The sequence below is a fragment of the Eutrigla gurnardus genome (genome assembly GCF_963514095.1).
Source record: "Eutrigla gurnardus genome assembly, chromosome: 8".
Lineage (NCBI taxonomy): Eukaryota > Metazoa > Chordata > Actinopteri > Perciformes > Triglidae > Eutrigla > Eutrigla gurnardus.
Genome location: NC_139922.1, coordinates 6,670,769 through 6,682,658, shown reverse-complemented (window position 1 = coordinate 6,682,658; position 11,890 = coordinate 6,670,769). Strand labels below are relative to the sequence as shown.

The window sequence follows — 11,890 nt, the reverse complement described above, 5'->3', positions numbered from 1 at the left end:
TTTTGTTTGCAAATGTGCAAAGCTTTTTTAATCATTTAGATAACAATAATCTTCACTATCTGTATTTTAACTCAACAAACTAGCGTTTCCACTATTTCACCGTTCTCTTCCAGCAACACATTCCCTCATGATATTTCACAACAAGACTTTTCCTTGAGCGAGAAACTTTCAATAATTTTATCAGACGCTTTAATAAAAATCATGGAATATAAGTGGCATAGCAAAGTGTTTTTTGTGGATGTAAATTGACGTGCCAGGTCAAATAGGATTACTTACGTTCCAGCACTCGAAACTGGACAAATTTCAAAAGGCGTTGTCCCTGTTAGTCAGTTAGACACAAACATGGGAAAATAGGTTGCAGATTGAAGAAGTTACCCTATAATGTTTATAATATTTTAGTTGCAAATCCGGGGTCCAGTCCCAACAAAAGTACACATGCAGACATGGGTGCTATTTTGTCCATTTAAACCAGAAATTCATGTAATGGTGTTACGTACAACTCTGCTGCCGGCCAATTGACTCAGTGGATCATCTCCAAGTTGTCGGTCAAAAACCTTTCAATTAAACAATATCATCTTAATCAAACACATGAAGTTTGATCAAGAGAGGCGTCTGCCAGGTCGCTTTTTATGAGCTGTATCTGTATGATTAATTCTGGGTCCGTTTCTCATGGTTTTTTACGAGCTGTATCCGTATGATTATTAATTCTAGGTCCGTTTCTCATGGTTTTTCAGTACTGAACATTTACCTGCGGCAGTAGAGGCTGATCTGTAACTGTGTGTGAAATCAATTATTCATTAAAATAATTAAATGATAACTAAACAGTAAAGTCACAGTCTTAATAACGGTGTCATTGAGTTTCTTTTTTGGACAACTTTATAATTATCTCTCTACATTTTTAAACGAATATCTGTACTTTCTACTCCTTACATTTTTAAAACAGGCGCGTTCCTTTCGTTTTAATGCATTTGAGAGGAATTATCGTTTTCTTTCCTTATTGATATGACAGAAGGTTCAGTTAGCCTTGCTTTTGACACCTCTGTATTTACCCTTCCATCTCAGTGTAGGAAACAGGAGTCTTGTTCTATTTGATTGTGTTGTATATTTGCAGGGCCTGTTGACGCTCCCCACAGATGCTGAAACGTAACCATGTATTCTTGTTTCCACCAGAGAGAGGGTTCACATTCTGGTTTTTCAAATCTGTCCCTTTCAATATCTTTTCATTGCCTGCTTCCTCAGGTTTTTGGTTCCCTGTCTGTTTCCAATCAGCTTCGTCATTAAAGCCTTTTGTTCTATTTCACCTCGCTGCCTGCTGTTTGCATTCCTTACCTGTGATATCTGATCATTTGAGCTTTTACATTCTGATTTGAGAGAATATGAAATCCAAACGTTTGAAGAATAATTAATAAACCATGAAATGATGTGACTCAAACATGATGTTGTCTTATACTGAGCACGCCTGACTTTTTCAAAGGACACCACAGTCTACTCAACTTAAAGCTGTAGTCTACGATTTTTCACTTGAGCCAAACGTTAGCCAATAGTAGCCATCCGGTCCGCATGGCTACTATTGACTAAATGTTCCGATCCAATCCTCGCTCACTCTCCTGCTCACATCTCGTCCCGACTCACTACGAGCGGACAAGACGCTTGTTGCCCTGAGTAGCAGTCCAGGTATGGAGGGATCGTGAACGTGGTGCAGTCTGAGTCTGACCTTCTGAGTTCATACCCGGAGGAAATGTTCCCATTCATTGTCTATGTAAGAAGCTGTGCAATGTGCAATGCTGTGAGTTTCGAGAGACGGCCCGCAAGCTCTCGAAAATCTTTCAAACTGAGCGTTGTCGATCTAAAATAAAGACAGATTCAGCAACTGCATAGCTTATTTCTCGCCTAAAATGTTTTCAGAAACACATTTTGGTGAACTATTTTCATAAAATAAGAGGAAAGTGGGAGGCTGTGAGGGGAGAATGATAGAGCTAGGAGGAGCACAGAGGGGAGGTGTGTGTGTGTGTGTGTGTGGGGGGGGGGGGGATGCTTTTTTCAAACCTTTCAAATTGTAGACTAGAGCTTTAAGCTTAAGTCATTTAGTTATTGTTATTGTCATGAAGAAGAGTGAGTATACAGTTAACGCATGCAGTGGCAGTTGGTAACCCTAATGTGTAGCTCTATATCTTTGTTTGAAGAGATTTCTGGTTTTCCTTCATTCATTCCAATTACAATAATCAAACAATATCCTGTGATCAGAGAAAGACACGTTGCAGGTATGTGACTGAAAACAAGGCGGGTTTATAAACTCTGGATTTCCCTTTAAAGACGCCTTGACAGCCGCTACTGCTGCTACAGTGACCTCAGCTGATCATCACAACAAGGTAAGGCGTTCAATCCTGCCTTTCAACATACGCTGTTATGATTCATAAACACAGAAAACAAGCTTTCATCCGTTCATTATTACATTAAGTGTTCACTCAGAGGGAAAATCCCATTTTTGCATGTAAAATCCTTCACAATGCCTCCTTTCTGTAGAACGTAGACCTGTTCTCTGTTCATGTTATTGTCCTGTATCACCACATTGCTGTATGAAGAACTTTTCAAATAGTCATTTAAATCTAGTAATTTATTTCACATTTAGAAAATGTATATGCTTTTTGTGCATTATTTCATCCATGTACTTTCCTTCACAGATGGCATCCAGTCTTCATTTCATCGTTGTCCTCTGTTTGACTGCTGGACTGTGGATCGACTCTAATGTAAGTGTTATGCATCCAACAACAGTCCTCTTCCAGGACAAACACCATCTTTCTAACATAACTGATATAATCAATACAATTTAAACCAATGTGATCAATCAAATGAATGTTTCATTTATATTCTTCAATAAAACCAAACTTTCACTCTTTCTTCATCTTTCCAGGCAGCAGGTGAGACCCAACCTGTCGGTACTTGTCAGAATAGTGGAAGTGAAATACTGTAACTGCTCTTCAGGTTATCCATAAGTCTACTATTTTATTATTCTTTTTTAAAGATTGCTCCTTACTCAACAGATTGTATTTTGCTGAGGGACAAAATTGTCAGATCTCCAATCTGCTTTGGATCATTTGACGCTTGTCCTTGGATTGCCCTTCTAATCAATACAACTGTGTTCTAGATGGTTCCTGCAGACCGTGCCCTCCTAGCTGGTTCCAGTTTGAGCAAAAGTGTTACTTGTTTGTCTACCAGGGAATGGACTGGGCTGATGCACAAGTACATTTTTAAACTATATCAGTTATAATCCACACGATGTATTCATGGCATGCAGTATACTTTAAACCAGCTGTTCTTAAAGAAACCCTCAGTGGTGACGTGAGACATCCAAACAGCCGTATAATAACATTTTTAACTGAATCTGAAAATGTATTGAGTTTAAATACAGAGGATTTCAATTTGGATGTTAGTTTTCAAAAAACTTCCCACTAAACTCATTAAACACAAAGTACATGGTTTGTGTAGTGATGTCCTCACTCTTTCTGCCTTGTTTTGTCTCCTTCATCAGCGTTACTGCACTACTTTAGGTGCAAACCTGGTTTCCCTCCACACTAAAGACCAGTTTCTGTTCCTCCATAACACGCTTGTTAAAATTACTGGCTCAAATATACGGACGTGGATTGGAGGCTACGACGCAACCAAGGTCAGTGTTTTAGCAACAAACAGTGTTTGTCCCCGTGTGTGTCTGATGTTGCATATATTCTGTGTGTAATTTGACGGTGGCATTAAGAGATATTAAACCCTCTTAAACAGTTGTGATACGGACACTTGATGGCATAAGCCCACCTGTTCTTTACCGTAGAAATGTAGTTTGATGAAAGGCACTACGGTTCAACATAACTGAAATGAAAACTTTGTCTTTCAGGAGGGTGTGTGGATGTGGAGTGATGGTTCCCATTTCGACTTCGACCTCTGGGGCAACGGGCAGCCTGACAACTACAACAAAGCTGAACATTGCTTGGAGATTATCTTAGGAGGTATAAATATAATTGTTCATAATTAATGACTTTAATTGTGTTTTGTTTCCATTTTCTTATGTCTTTGTTATTCCAAGAAAGTTTTGTTGACTTAATTGAGAAAAGCAAGTCAATGTGAAACCGTCACCCTCTAACATGCTATCATTGTTTCTATGTTTAAACAGCGACTACAAGAGACAATTTAGCCAACGATGCACCCTGTAATAAGAAGAACTCCTTTGTCTGTGTCAAGAACCAGTGAAGACCCTGTCATGTGCTGACACATGGTGATGTCACAACCCCGCTGATGATGTCACTTCTAGAAGAATGTCGAGCCTCGACGACATCGCTGCTGGAAGATCTATTTACTCTTCTGATTTGATTTCAGTTTAGTCAATAAACTAATAAACTCTACAATCTGCTTCACCTTTTCATTTACCATCTCATCCTCTGAAGCTCAATGTTTAAAAGAAAACACGTTTCACTCAATAAAACGTACATTGACTGTGGTGCACTGAAAATAAATAACACAAATACACACTGTACAGTGGGTCGCGGACCTTTGCCTGGGACATTTTTGGAAAAAGAATCCTGTGCTTTTATTTCGAAAGGGATTTTTTATGCAGCGGAGTGTCGTCTATTCACACTCCTTATCAGTAGGTGGCGATAATGCCCTGTAATGCTAATTGACACCCACCATTGAAGAAATGTTGTTATAACTCCAGACTTTGAGACTCTTGTCTCAAATATCCCGGCTTCTCACATTAATTCCTCCAAACTCAGGTCTATGATGTCAGTGTTACACCTCAGGTTGAAGGGAGTGCTGCTTAATTTTATTCAAAATGTTTTTTCAGTAAGGTAATCAGAAGAAAAGTGAATTTTGTATACTTGAATGTTTTTAAATTGAACGTTTTGTTTGTCTTTTTTTAAAAAAGACATCATTTTTCAGCAGTTGCACTTTTTTATTTCATGTATTTTGCATGTGTGGAAGGGAGGTTTGCACCTGTCAGGTGCTACACTTTTAACTGCATGTTACGCAAGTAAAACAAATTGAATCACGCACACACTGAGAGCCAAGTTTCACTGTAGTTTACTCCATGGTGTCTCCTTCATGAATGCACATTACAACCATGGCCTACTGACGTCATCGGTACACGACATCAGGCACTAGGGGTGCAGTCGAAAGGGGTGCAGTCGAATAGTCAAAAAATTAGGGGTGCAGTCGAATAGTCTTTTTTGCTTAGGAAGGTCCCTAACTGAAGAAGTGACCCGGAAGTAAACAAGTGGCCGCCATGATAAGAGCTGTTCGAATTCTCTAAATGCATAGGAAAGGAGCTCCAATGCTTCCTTTCAGAGCTCCTTTAGCATAGGATGCAACGGACCTTCCTATGCGATAGGAAAGGAGATCACGCCGACCCACAATTCTTTGCGAGAGCAACATTTAAAGTGCCGCACACCTTGGCCGTTAATGAAAACAAACGATATGTGTATTTACATATTTAACAATGACTTTCATGCAGACATGTAGTAATTGGAATAGTGATGATAAATGTGTGGACAGTGATAATAATTGAATGTTTTTTATTTATTTATTTCAATCATGTTACAAATGTTTGACAAAAACGAAACTAAAACCACAAATGAAAAGTAAATAAAACAACGGTCAAACAGGAAGGAGGAGCTGCTGGACCTGAAGCCGGTCAGTGAACCAGCTGTTTATAAAACCAACATGTGGAGAAGTGGACGATGCACTTTTTGTAGTCCATTATTGTAGTTTCTCCAGTGCAGACGCACGTCAATCGCCGGTGCCGATCATCAGCTGTCAATCATCAGCGGCCGCGTTATAATGACGTATCTTAGTGAAAGTCCGGTCGGATTCTCTGAGCACCGCGGTCGACTATTCCTAAGTCCTTTTGTGTTCTCCTATCGCCTTTCCTTAACCCCGTGACGTTTTCCCCAGAGGTCAAGGAATAGGAGATAGGAATAGGAGTTAGGACCTTATTTTTTGACTATTCGACTGCACTCTAGGACCCAGGCAGAGGGCCAGAGTCCATAAAAAGGGGTGGAAAGCTCAACTGGGCCTTTTAATTTTCACTGATTCACCTGAGAGTGAGAGCAGCTGAGAACACCCTTGTTTGCTTGATGTGGTGTTCCTTTTTAAACATGTCTAAAAGCATGATTTTAATAATTAGAATGTAAAGTTAAATAGTATTAAAATTAAGTATTAAAGGCATGTGTAGTTCTAGATGCTGCATGTTCGTGAGGGATTCTAATCGCTTGGAATGATTGCATTATAATATGCACATCAGCCTAGAAACCAGGTAGGCTGCATGCACAACGGTGTCTTTAAATAGGTTCTTTAGTCCTTTTATAAAATAATATTACTTTTCTATAGATTCCACCTGCAACAAGCCAGGCGTTTTAGAGGAGCCAACCACTGTTTTCCCACATTATTAGGTTTTAATGTACTTCTTAACTGTTTTATTTACTGGGCCATTTGTTATTTTCTTTGTGGGGTTTTCTGCCATGTCGAGGAGGGGGAAGTAAAATGGAGCAGCCATCTTGCATGTGTGTTTTTGTAGTGTGGTTTGAGTCCCATTAGCTTGCTGGGAATAGGTAGCCTACCTTTGAGCAGTGGCGCCGCCAGGATTCAATTTCAATGTACGCACAGAAACGGCAAATACAATACTTTTTTAAGACAAAATCTAATGTTTTCAGTATCAGTGAAATCAGTAGCGTATATCATGGTGATAGGCCCCGGTGTAAATATTTTTTTGTGCCCTCCATCCCCGCCCTAAACACAAGCGCACGCACACACACGCTTGGACACACACACGCACAGTACGGTATGATAACTCTCCCGGCCCGGGGAGAGAGACATGCATCGGCTCGGCGCACAGTGCTCAGCGGCAGAGAGGTGACGAGACTAGAGCCGAGCTGTATTGTGTAGTGGAGAGGGGCCAACACACGCTATGCGCAATTGCGCACACACGCGCGATCGTCCTCTCAAATGCGGCTGCGTCTCTCCAGGTCACTGTGTGAGAGAAAGAAAAGCTCTGACTTGCTTGGGCAGACGTTGTTTGGTGTCACCCGCTGATTTGCATAATTTAAATATCTAGCCCGCTGAAAAAAATAAATACAAATTGCTTCAATTTTTTTTTTCACCTTCAAAAAAAGTACGCACAGTGCGTACAGGATTCCGGCTGGTGGCGCCACTAACTTTGAGTGTTGTAGAACAAGTTTGATTTGGTTGGTGCGTAGTGGTAGGCTGGGTGAACCCTGCCTGAACTTCCGGGAAATTTGGATTTCGCTCGGCAGTTTAGGCTGCTGGACACCCTCAGGCTTACTTTCGCTGTTACATTGCCAGAATCTTTGGCTCCAATCAGAAACGGCCATTCTCTCCTGGCACGCTATTGGTCGGTGACGTGACGATGACGAAACATAAGCGACGCGAAGCAGCAGTTGTGTAAACACTCAACATGGCAGCCACCGAGGAGAAGCAAGCTATCGATGCCGCTGTCGCGTCTGTTTTGGATTATTTTAAAGGCAAGTTTTCTTTGAAAAAAGAGCAAAAACTTGCCCTGGAACAGTTCCTTCAGAAGAAGGACGTGTTTGCCATTTTACCTACCGGCTTTGGTAAAAGTTTAATTTACCAAATAGCCCCGCTCGTGGCAAAAGTAATGGGGCTCAGCGAAAAGCCCATAATAGCGGTCGTATCGCCATTGGTTGCCCTCATGGAGGACCAGGTCCAGGAGGCAACCAACCTCGGATTATCTGCGGCACAGCTGAGTTCGTGTGCAGGGGACTTGGTCAAAGGAGGCGAGTACCAGATTTTATTCGGCAGTCCGGAGTCCTGGCTAAGTAGAAGATGGCTCGACATGCTTGCCACTGAGGTGTACCGGACCAACCTACTTGGCATCGTGGTCGACGAGGTGCATCTCACCTATAGTGATAGAAAGTAAATTCGCTAAAATGTAGCCCTAATGATTCAATTGCAAAGGAGAGTAACATGTGATCTGGCGTCAGTTACGTGAGCACTAATGTCCCTGATTTTATAATAAAGTTGTGTTATGCTGCTGTGTAAAATTATATTGTGCTTCTATATTTCTCAACCAGGGGAAGGGCTGCAAAAGGACAGGCGGCATTCAGAGAGACCTTCTCCAGGCTGGGGGAACTCCGGTCTATCGTCAAACCAGGTAATTGAAACAATACTAGTTATCCTGTGTGTACCATGTCACTGAACAGGTATTGTCTCAGTAATAACACTTATGTAATCTAACAATTGATATCTGGTTTACGTTTTTGGGGTGCTTACCTCTTCTCCCTTGATAACCTCCCCCACCCTAACACCTATTACCACTCATCAACCTTACCTCTTCTCCCTTGATAACCTCCCCCACCCTAACACCTATTACCACTCATCAACCTTACCTCTTCTCCCTTGATAACCTCCCCCACCCTAACACCTATTACCACTCATCAACCTTACCTCGTCTCCCTTGATAACCTCCCCCACCCTAACACCTATTACCACTCATCAACCCCAACCCCCTGTGCCCTTTGTCAAATTCAGCCCAGTAGCCATTAACAATCTGCTTTAAAACATTCCAACATAACATTTTAACAGACTATTTTCCTGAAATAGAATTTCACATTGCTGCCATGTCTCTTTCAAGTTGATCTTTTGTAGGCAACATGCACAGAAAAAAAAAAAATGTCATTTCATGTTCTTTTCAACATAATAATTACACCCTTTCATTCATTTGTGTTTTAGGTACACCAGTGTTGGCATTGACCGCATCAGCAGAATTGCACTCAATTGCGGTAGTAAAGAAACAGCTGCACTTGGACTCTGCCACTACAATCACTGTGAGCCCCAATAGGACCAGCATCCGGCTTGGCCTGAGACGAGTCGGCACTGATTCCCTGGACTGTCTGGACTGGATTGTGGGGGAAGTCAAGGAGAAGGGCCTGAGCATGTCACCGGTCATCATATATTGCCGGACATTAAAAGTAGTTGGGCGAGTGTTCTGCCACCTAAAGGCTGAACTTGAAGAGGATGCCTGGGTAGCTGGAGAACAACATACAAGTGACAACTTAATAATAGGAATGTTTCACAGCCAGACACTCCCTGACAACAAAAGCAGAGTGCTCTCTTCCTTCTCTGGAGATGGCAGTTGCAGAGTTGTTGTAGCCACAACTGCTCTTGGGTTGGGTGTGAACTTTCCCAATGTGTCTCATGTCGTCATGTATGGGCTACCGGATGATGTAGAAGCCATGCTGCAGCAGGTTGGCAGGGCTGGCAGAGATGGCACACAGGCACATGCTGTTGTCTATGCAACCAAACCGCACCCACAGACGGATGAGGCAGTACGGACAGTTATCAAACAAAGCATAAATGGCTGCTTTCGACATGCACTGTACTCTCACTTTGAAAATACTACAAAAAGAGTGGAACCTGGACATCATTGTTGCACATACTGTCACTCTGTCTGTAAGTGTAACTCTGCAGGTTGTACAGTGCCACTACCCAACTACGAAGAGTTACAAGACATTTCTTCATCTCATCTATGTAGGAAAGTTACCTCGGAGGACAAAGAGCTAATTAGAGATCTGTTGCAGAAATACAGGGAAAGTCTGGTTGCAGAAAACGCCCACTGGTACACTAGTGCCACAGCTGGCACAGGTTTTAGCTCGGAGCTGATTGATGCTGTTGTTGAACAGTGCAGTGCAATCTACGATCTCAAATACATCATGCATAATCTCCCTGTGTTCAAAAAACAACATGGGCAAGAAATTCTTCGCATTATGTATGAGGTATTTCGGGACTTTGAGTTCTGTGAGTCTGCTGAGCATCCTGATGACACCTTCATGCCAGACATGGATTTCACGGGCTACTTTGATGGGGAGGAGGGGGAGCATGAAGACATGCTATCAGCATGTAGCAGCTCTGAATCTGGTTTTTCTTTGCTGAAGAGCTCAGAGTAAATATTGGCATACATTATGTTAACTGCTGAAACATTGTTCATAATTGTAAATACTCTGCATTGATAATAAAAATCTTTAGTTTTACTACTGTGCCCTGTGTTGAAATTACTCAATGAGTTTCCTCGGTGCCAATCAACATAGTTTTAATATAGACAACATACAATAATACCAGAATAACAATCTTTTTAAATAACATTGCTGTTAAGATATACAAATTAAAAGAACTATTTACAGTCAGTGTCCATCTCAGTATCAGTTGTGTCCTCTGGTTGATCCTGAGTAATGCCCGACACTGTTCCAATGTGCAGGAAGCGTTCATTTTGCTGCTTCAACTGGAGGAGACGAGTCGCACATGTGTTTGCTAATTCTTTTTGTTTTCCTATTGCACTTTTGTGAGAGGTGGTGATTGACATTTTGGACAGCCTGTTGAACACTGCCTTCTTTGCCCCACCATATGAAAGGATGCTATTAACATAGTGGGCAAATGCAGACAAACGGTTCTGTCTACCTCTGAGGGCGATGGCAGCTGCAGCACAGGTGGTGAGCTGGGACTGGTTGGTAATAGTGTTGAACACAGACAGCAAGAATGGAGAGAGGCGTTGGAGATCTGCCTCTAATGCAGAAAATGAGAAAGAGGCCAAGTCCCCAGGTGAGCACCTCCAAAGCATGAACCCCTCCTTTGGGCTGCAGAGTAGTGTGCATTCGCGCTGAATGAGCTGAAGGATGCATGGTTTTAAGTGTTTCAGAATCTCCTTGTGTGCCACGATTCTATTGGCAGCTCCTTTCCAATTCTTTTTGTTGATGTGGTTAATTATCAGACCATCTTCGGGACCACACACCTTGGAAACCTTTCGAGACGGATATCTGATGCTGACCTGCAATATGTTTCAACATTAGTATCATCATTTGCCATTTGTTTTTTTAAGTGGGATGCACTACAGGTTGACGACTACATTGACATTGAGTATTTAGTTAAAACAGACTTGTAATGACAACTATTTGCAGTGGCATGAACAACTCCAGTAATAGATGTTAAGTCCGAGGACTACACGACATACAACTTGCATTATGATGCATGATACAACAATATGTAAACCATGACGATATCCTGAGATGTTAACAGAGTGCTGAGAGAATGATGACATTTGTTGTTGTAACTAATTTAAATGGACTTACCTCTGTTATGCTCCTCCGTGCAGTCCTAGGCCTAGTGGCTCCACCAGGACTCAAAGGGTTAGGGCACCATTTTTTTAAATCCCTCGGAGTTTTAGTGGGAGTAGGCTCTCGTTGTCTCTTATCAGCACTTGTGTTACCGGTGGCTGAATATGTCACTCCCCTGTTTTCTTCTGCCCATCTCCTGTAAAGGGGCAGATCGTGTTCCAAGTGCGATATGGTGGTTATACACCGATTACACACGTTATCGGATTTACCCGTCTCTCGCACGACCGTCACTCCAATTGCGTTTAACCTCTCGGCGATGCTCAATGGCTTCTTTCGTTTATCAAACAAATCGATCGCGTGTTTGATACTTCCACCCACTTTCATGCTACTTTTGCACAACCTGCAAAATTCGCTTGATGCCATTCCGCTTCTGCACAGCCATAGAAAATAAAAGTGCAAACCGAAGCAGCAATGATGCACGGGTTTCCTGGTTTCCTGTTTTCCTGTCTAGAGATTTCGCGTCGCTCTGCAAAGTACGTCACCCGGAAAGTTGCTCTGATTGGTTGTAGGACTATCCAATTGCGTACGGAGTCATTTGAACGATGCCCATTGATCCCGCCTCTTGAGCATTAGAAACAAAGCGCAGCTTCCCCAGACTAATGTTCAATCTTAAAAGATTGACCTTAGTATGGTGAAAACCAGACTAGCGTAGTGGGTTATTTTATACTTATGTTTGGTGACAACTTCCCTTGTTAAAGCTCTGG

The 11,890-nt window shown here is 42.0% G+C and overlaps 2 protein-coding genes across 2 annotated transcripts; one reads left to right on the top strand and one right to left on the bottom strand.

Moving 5' to 3' along the window:
- The first annotated feature begins 3,149 nt into the window (after positions 1-3,149).
- LOC311017288 (galactose-specific lectin nattectin-like) lies at positions 3,150-4,381 on the top strand. Its single transcript, XM_084015539.1, has 4 exons — positions 3,150-3,240; positions 3,530-3,664; positions 3,887-3,998; positions 4,163-4,381. The coding sequence occupies exons 1-4, from the start codon at positions 3,220-3,222 to the stop codon at positions 4,237-4,239; spliced, it is 345 nt and encodes a 114-aa protein (XP_083871665.1). The 5' UTR covers positions 3,150-3,219; the 3' UTR covers positions 4,240-4,381.
- Positions 4,382-10,145: 5,764 nt separating this feature from the next.
- LOC311017608 (uncharacterized protein) lies at positions 10,146-11,616 on the bottom strand. The gene is made up of 2 exons (XM_084016055.1): positions 11,142-11,616; positions 10,146-10,840 (listed from the first exon to the last, which is right to left on the bottom strand). The coding sequence occupies exons 1-2, from the start codon at positions 11,547-11,549 to the stop codon at positions 10,190-10,192; spliced, it is 1,059 nt and encodes a 352-aa protein (XP_083872181.1). The 5' UTR covers positions 11,550-11,616; the 3' UTR covers positions 10,146-10,189.
- Positions 11,617-11,890: the final 274 nt, after the last annotated feature.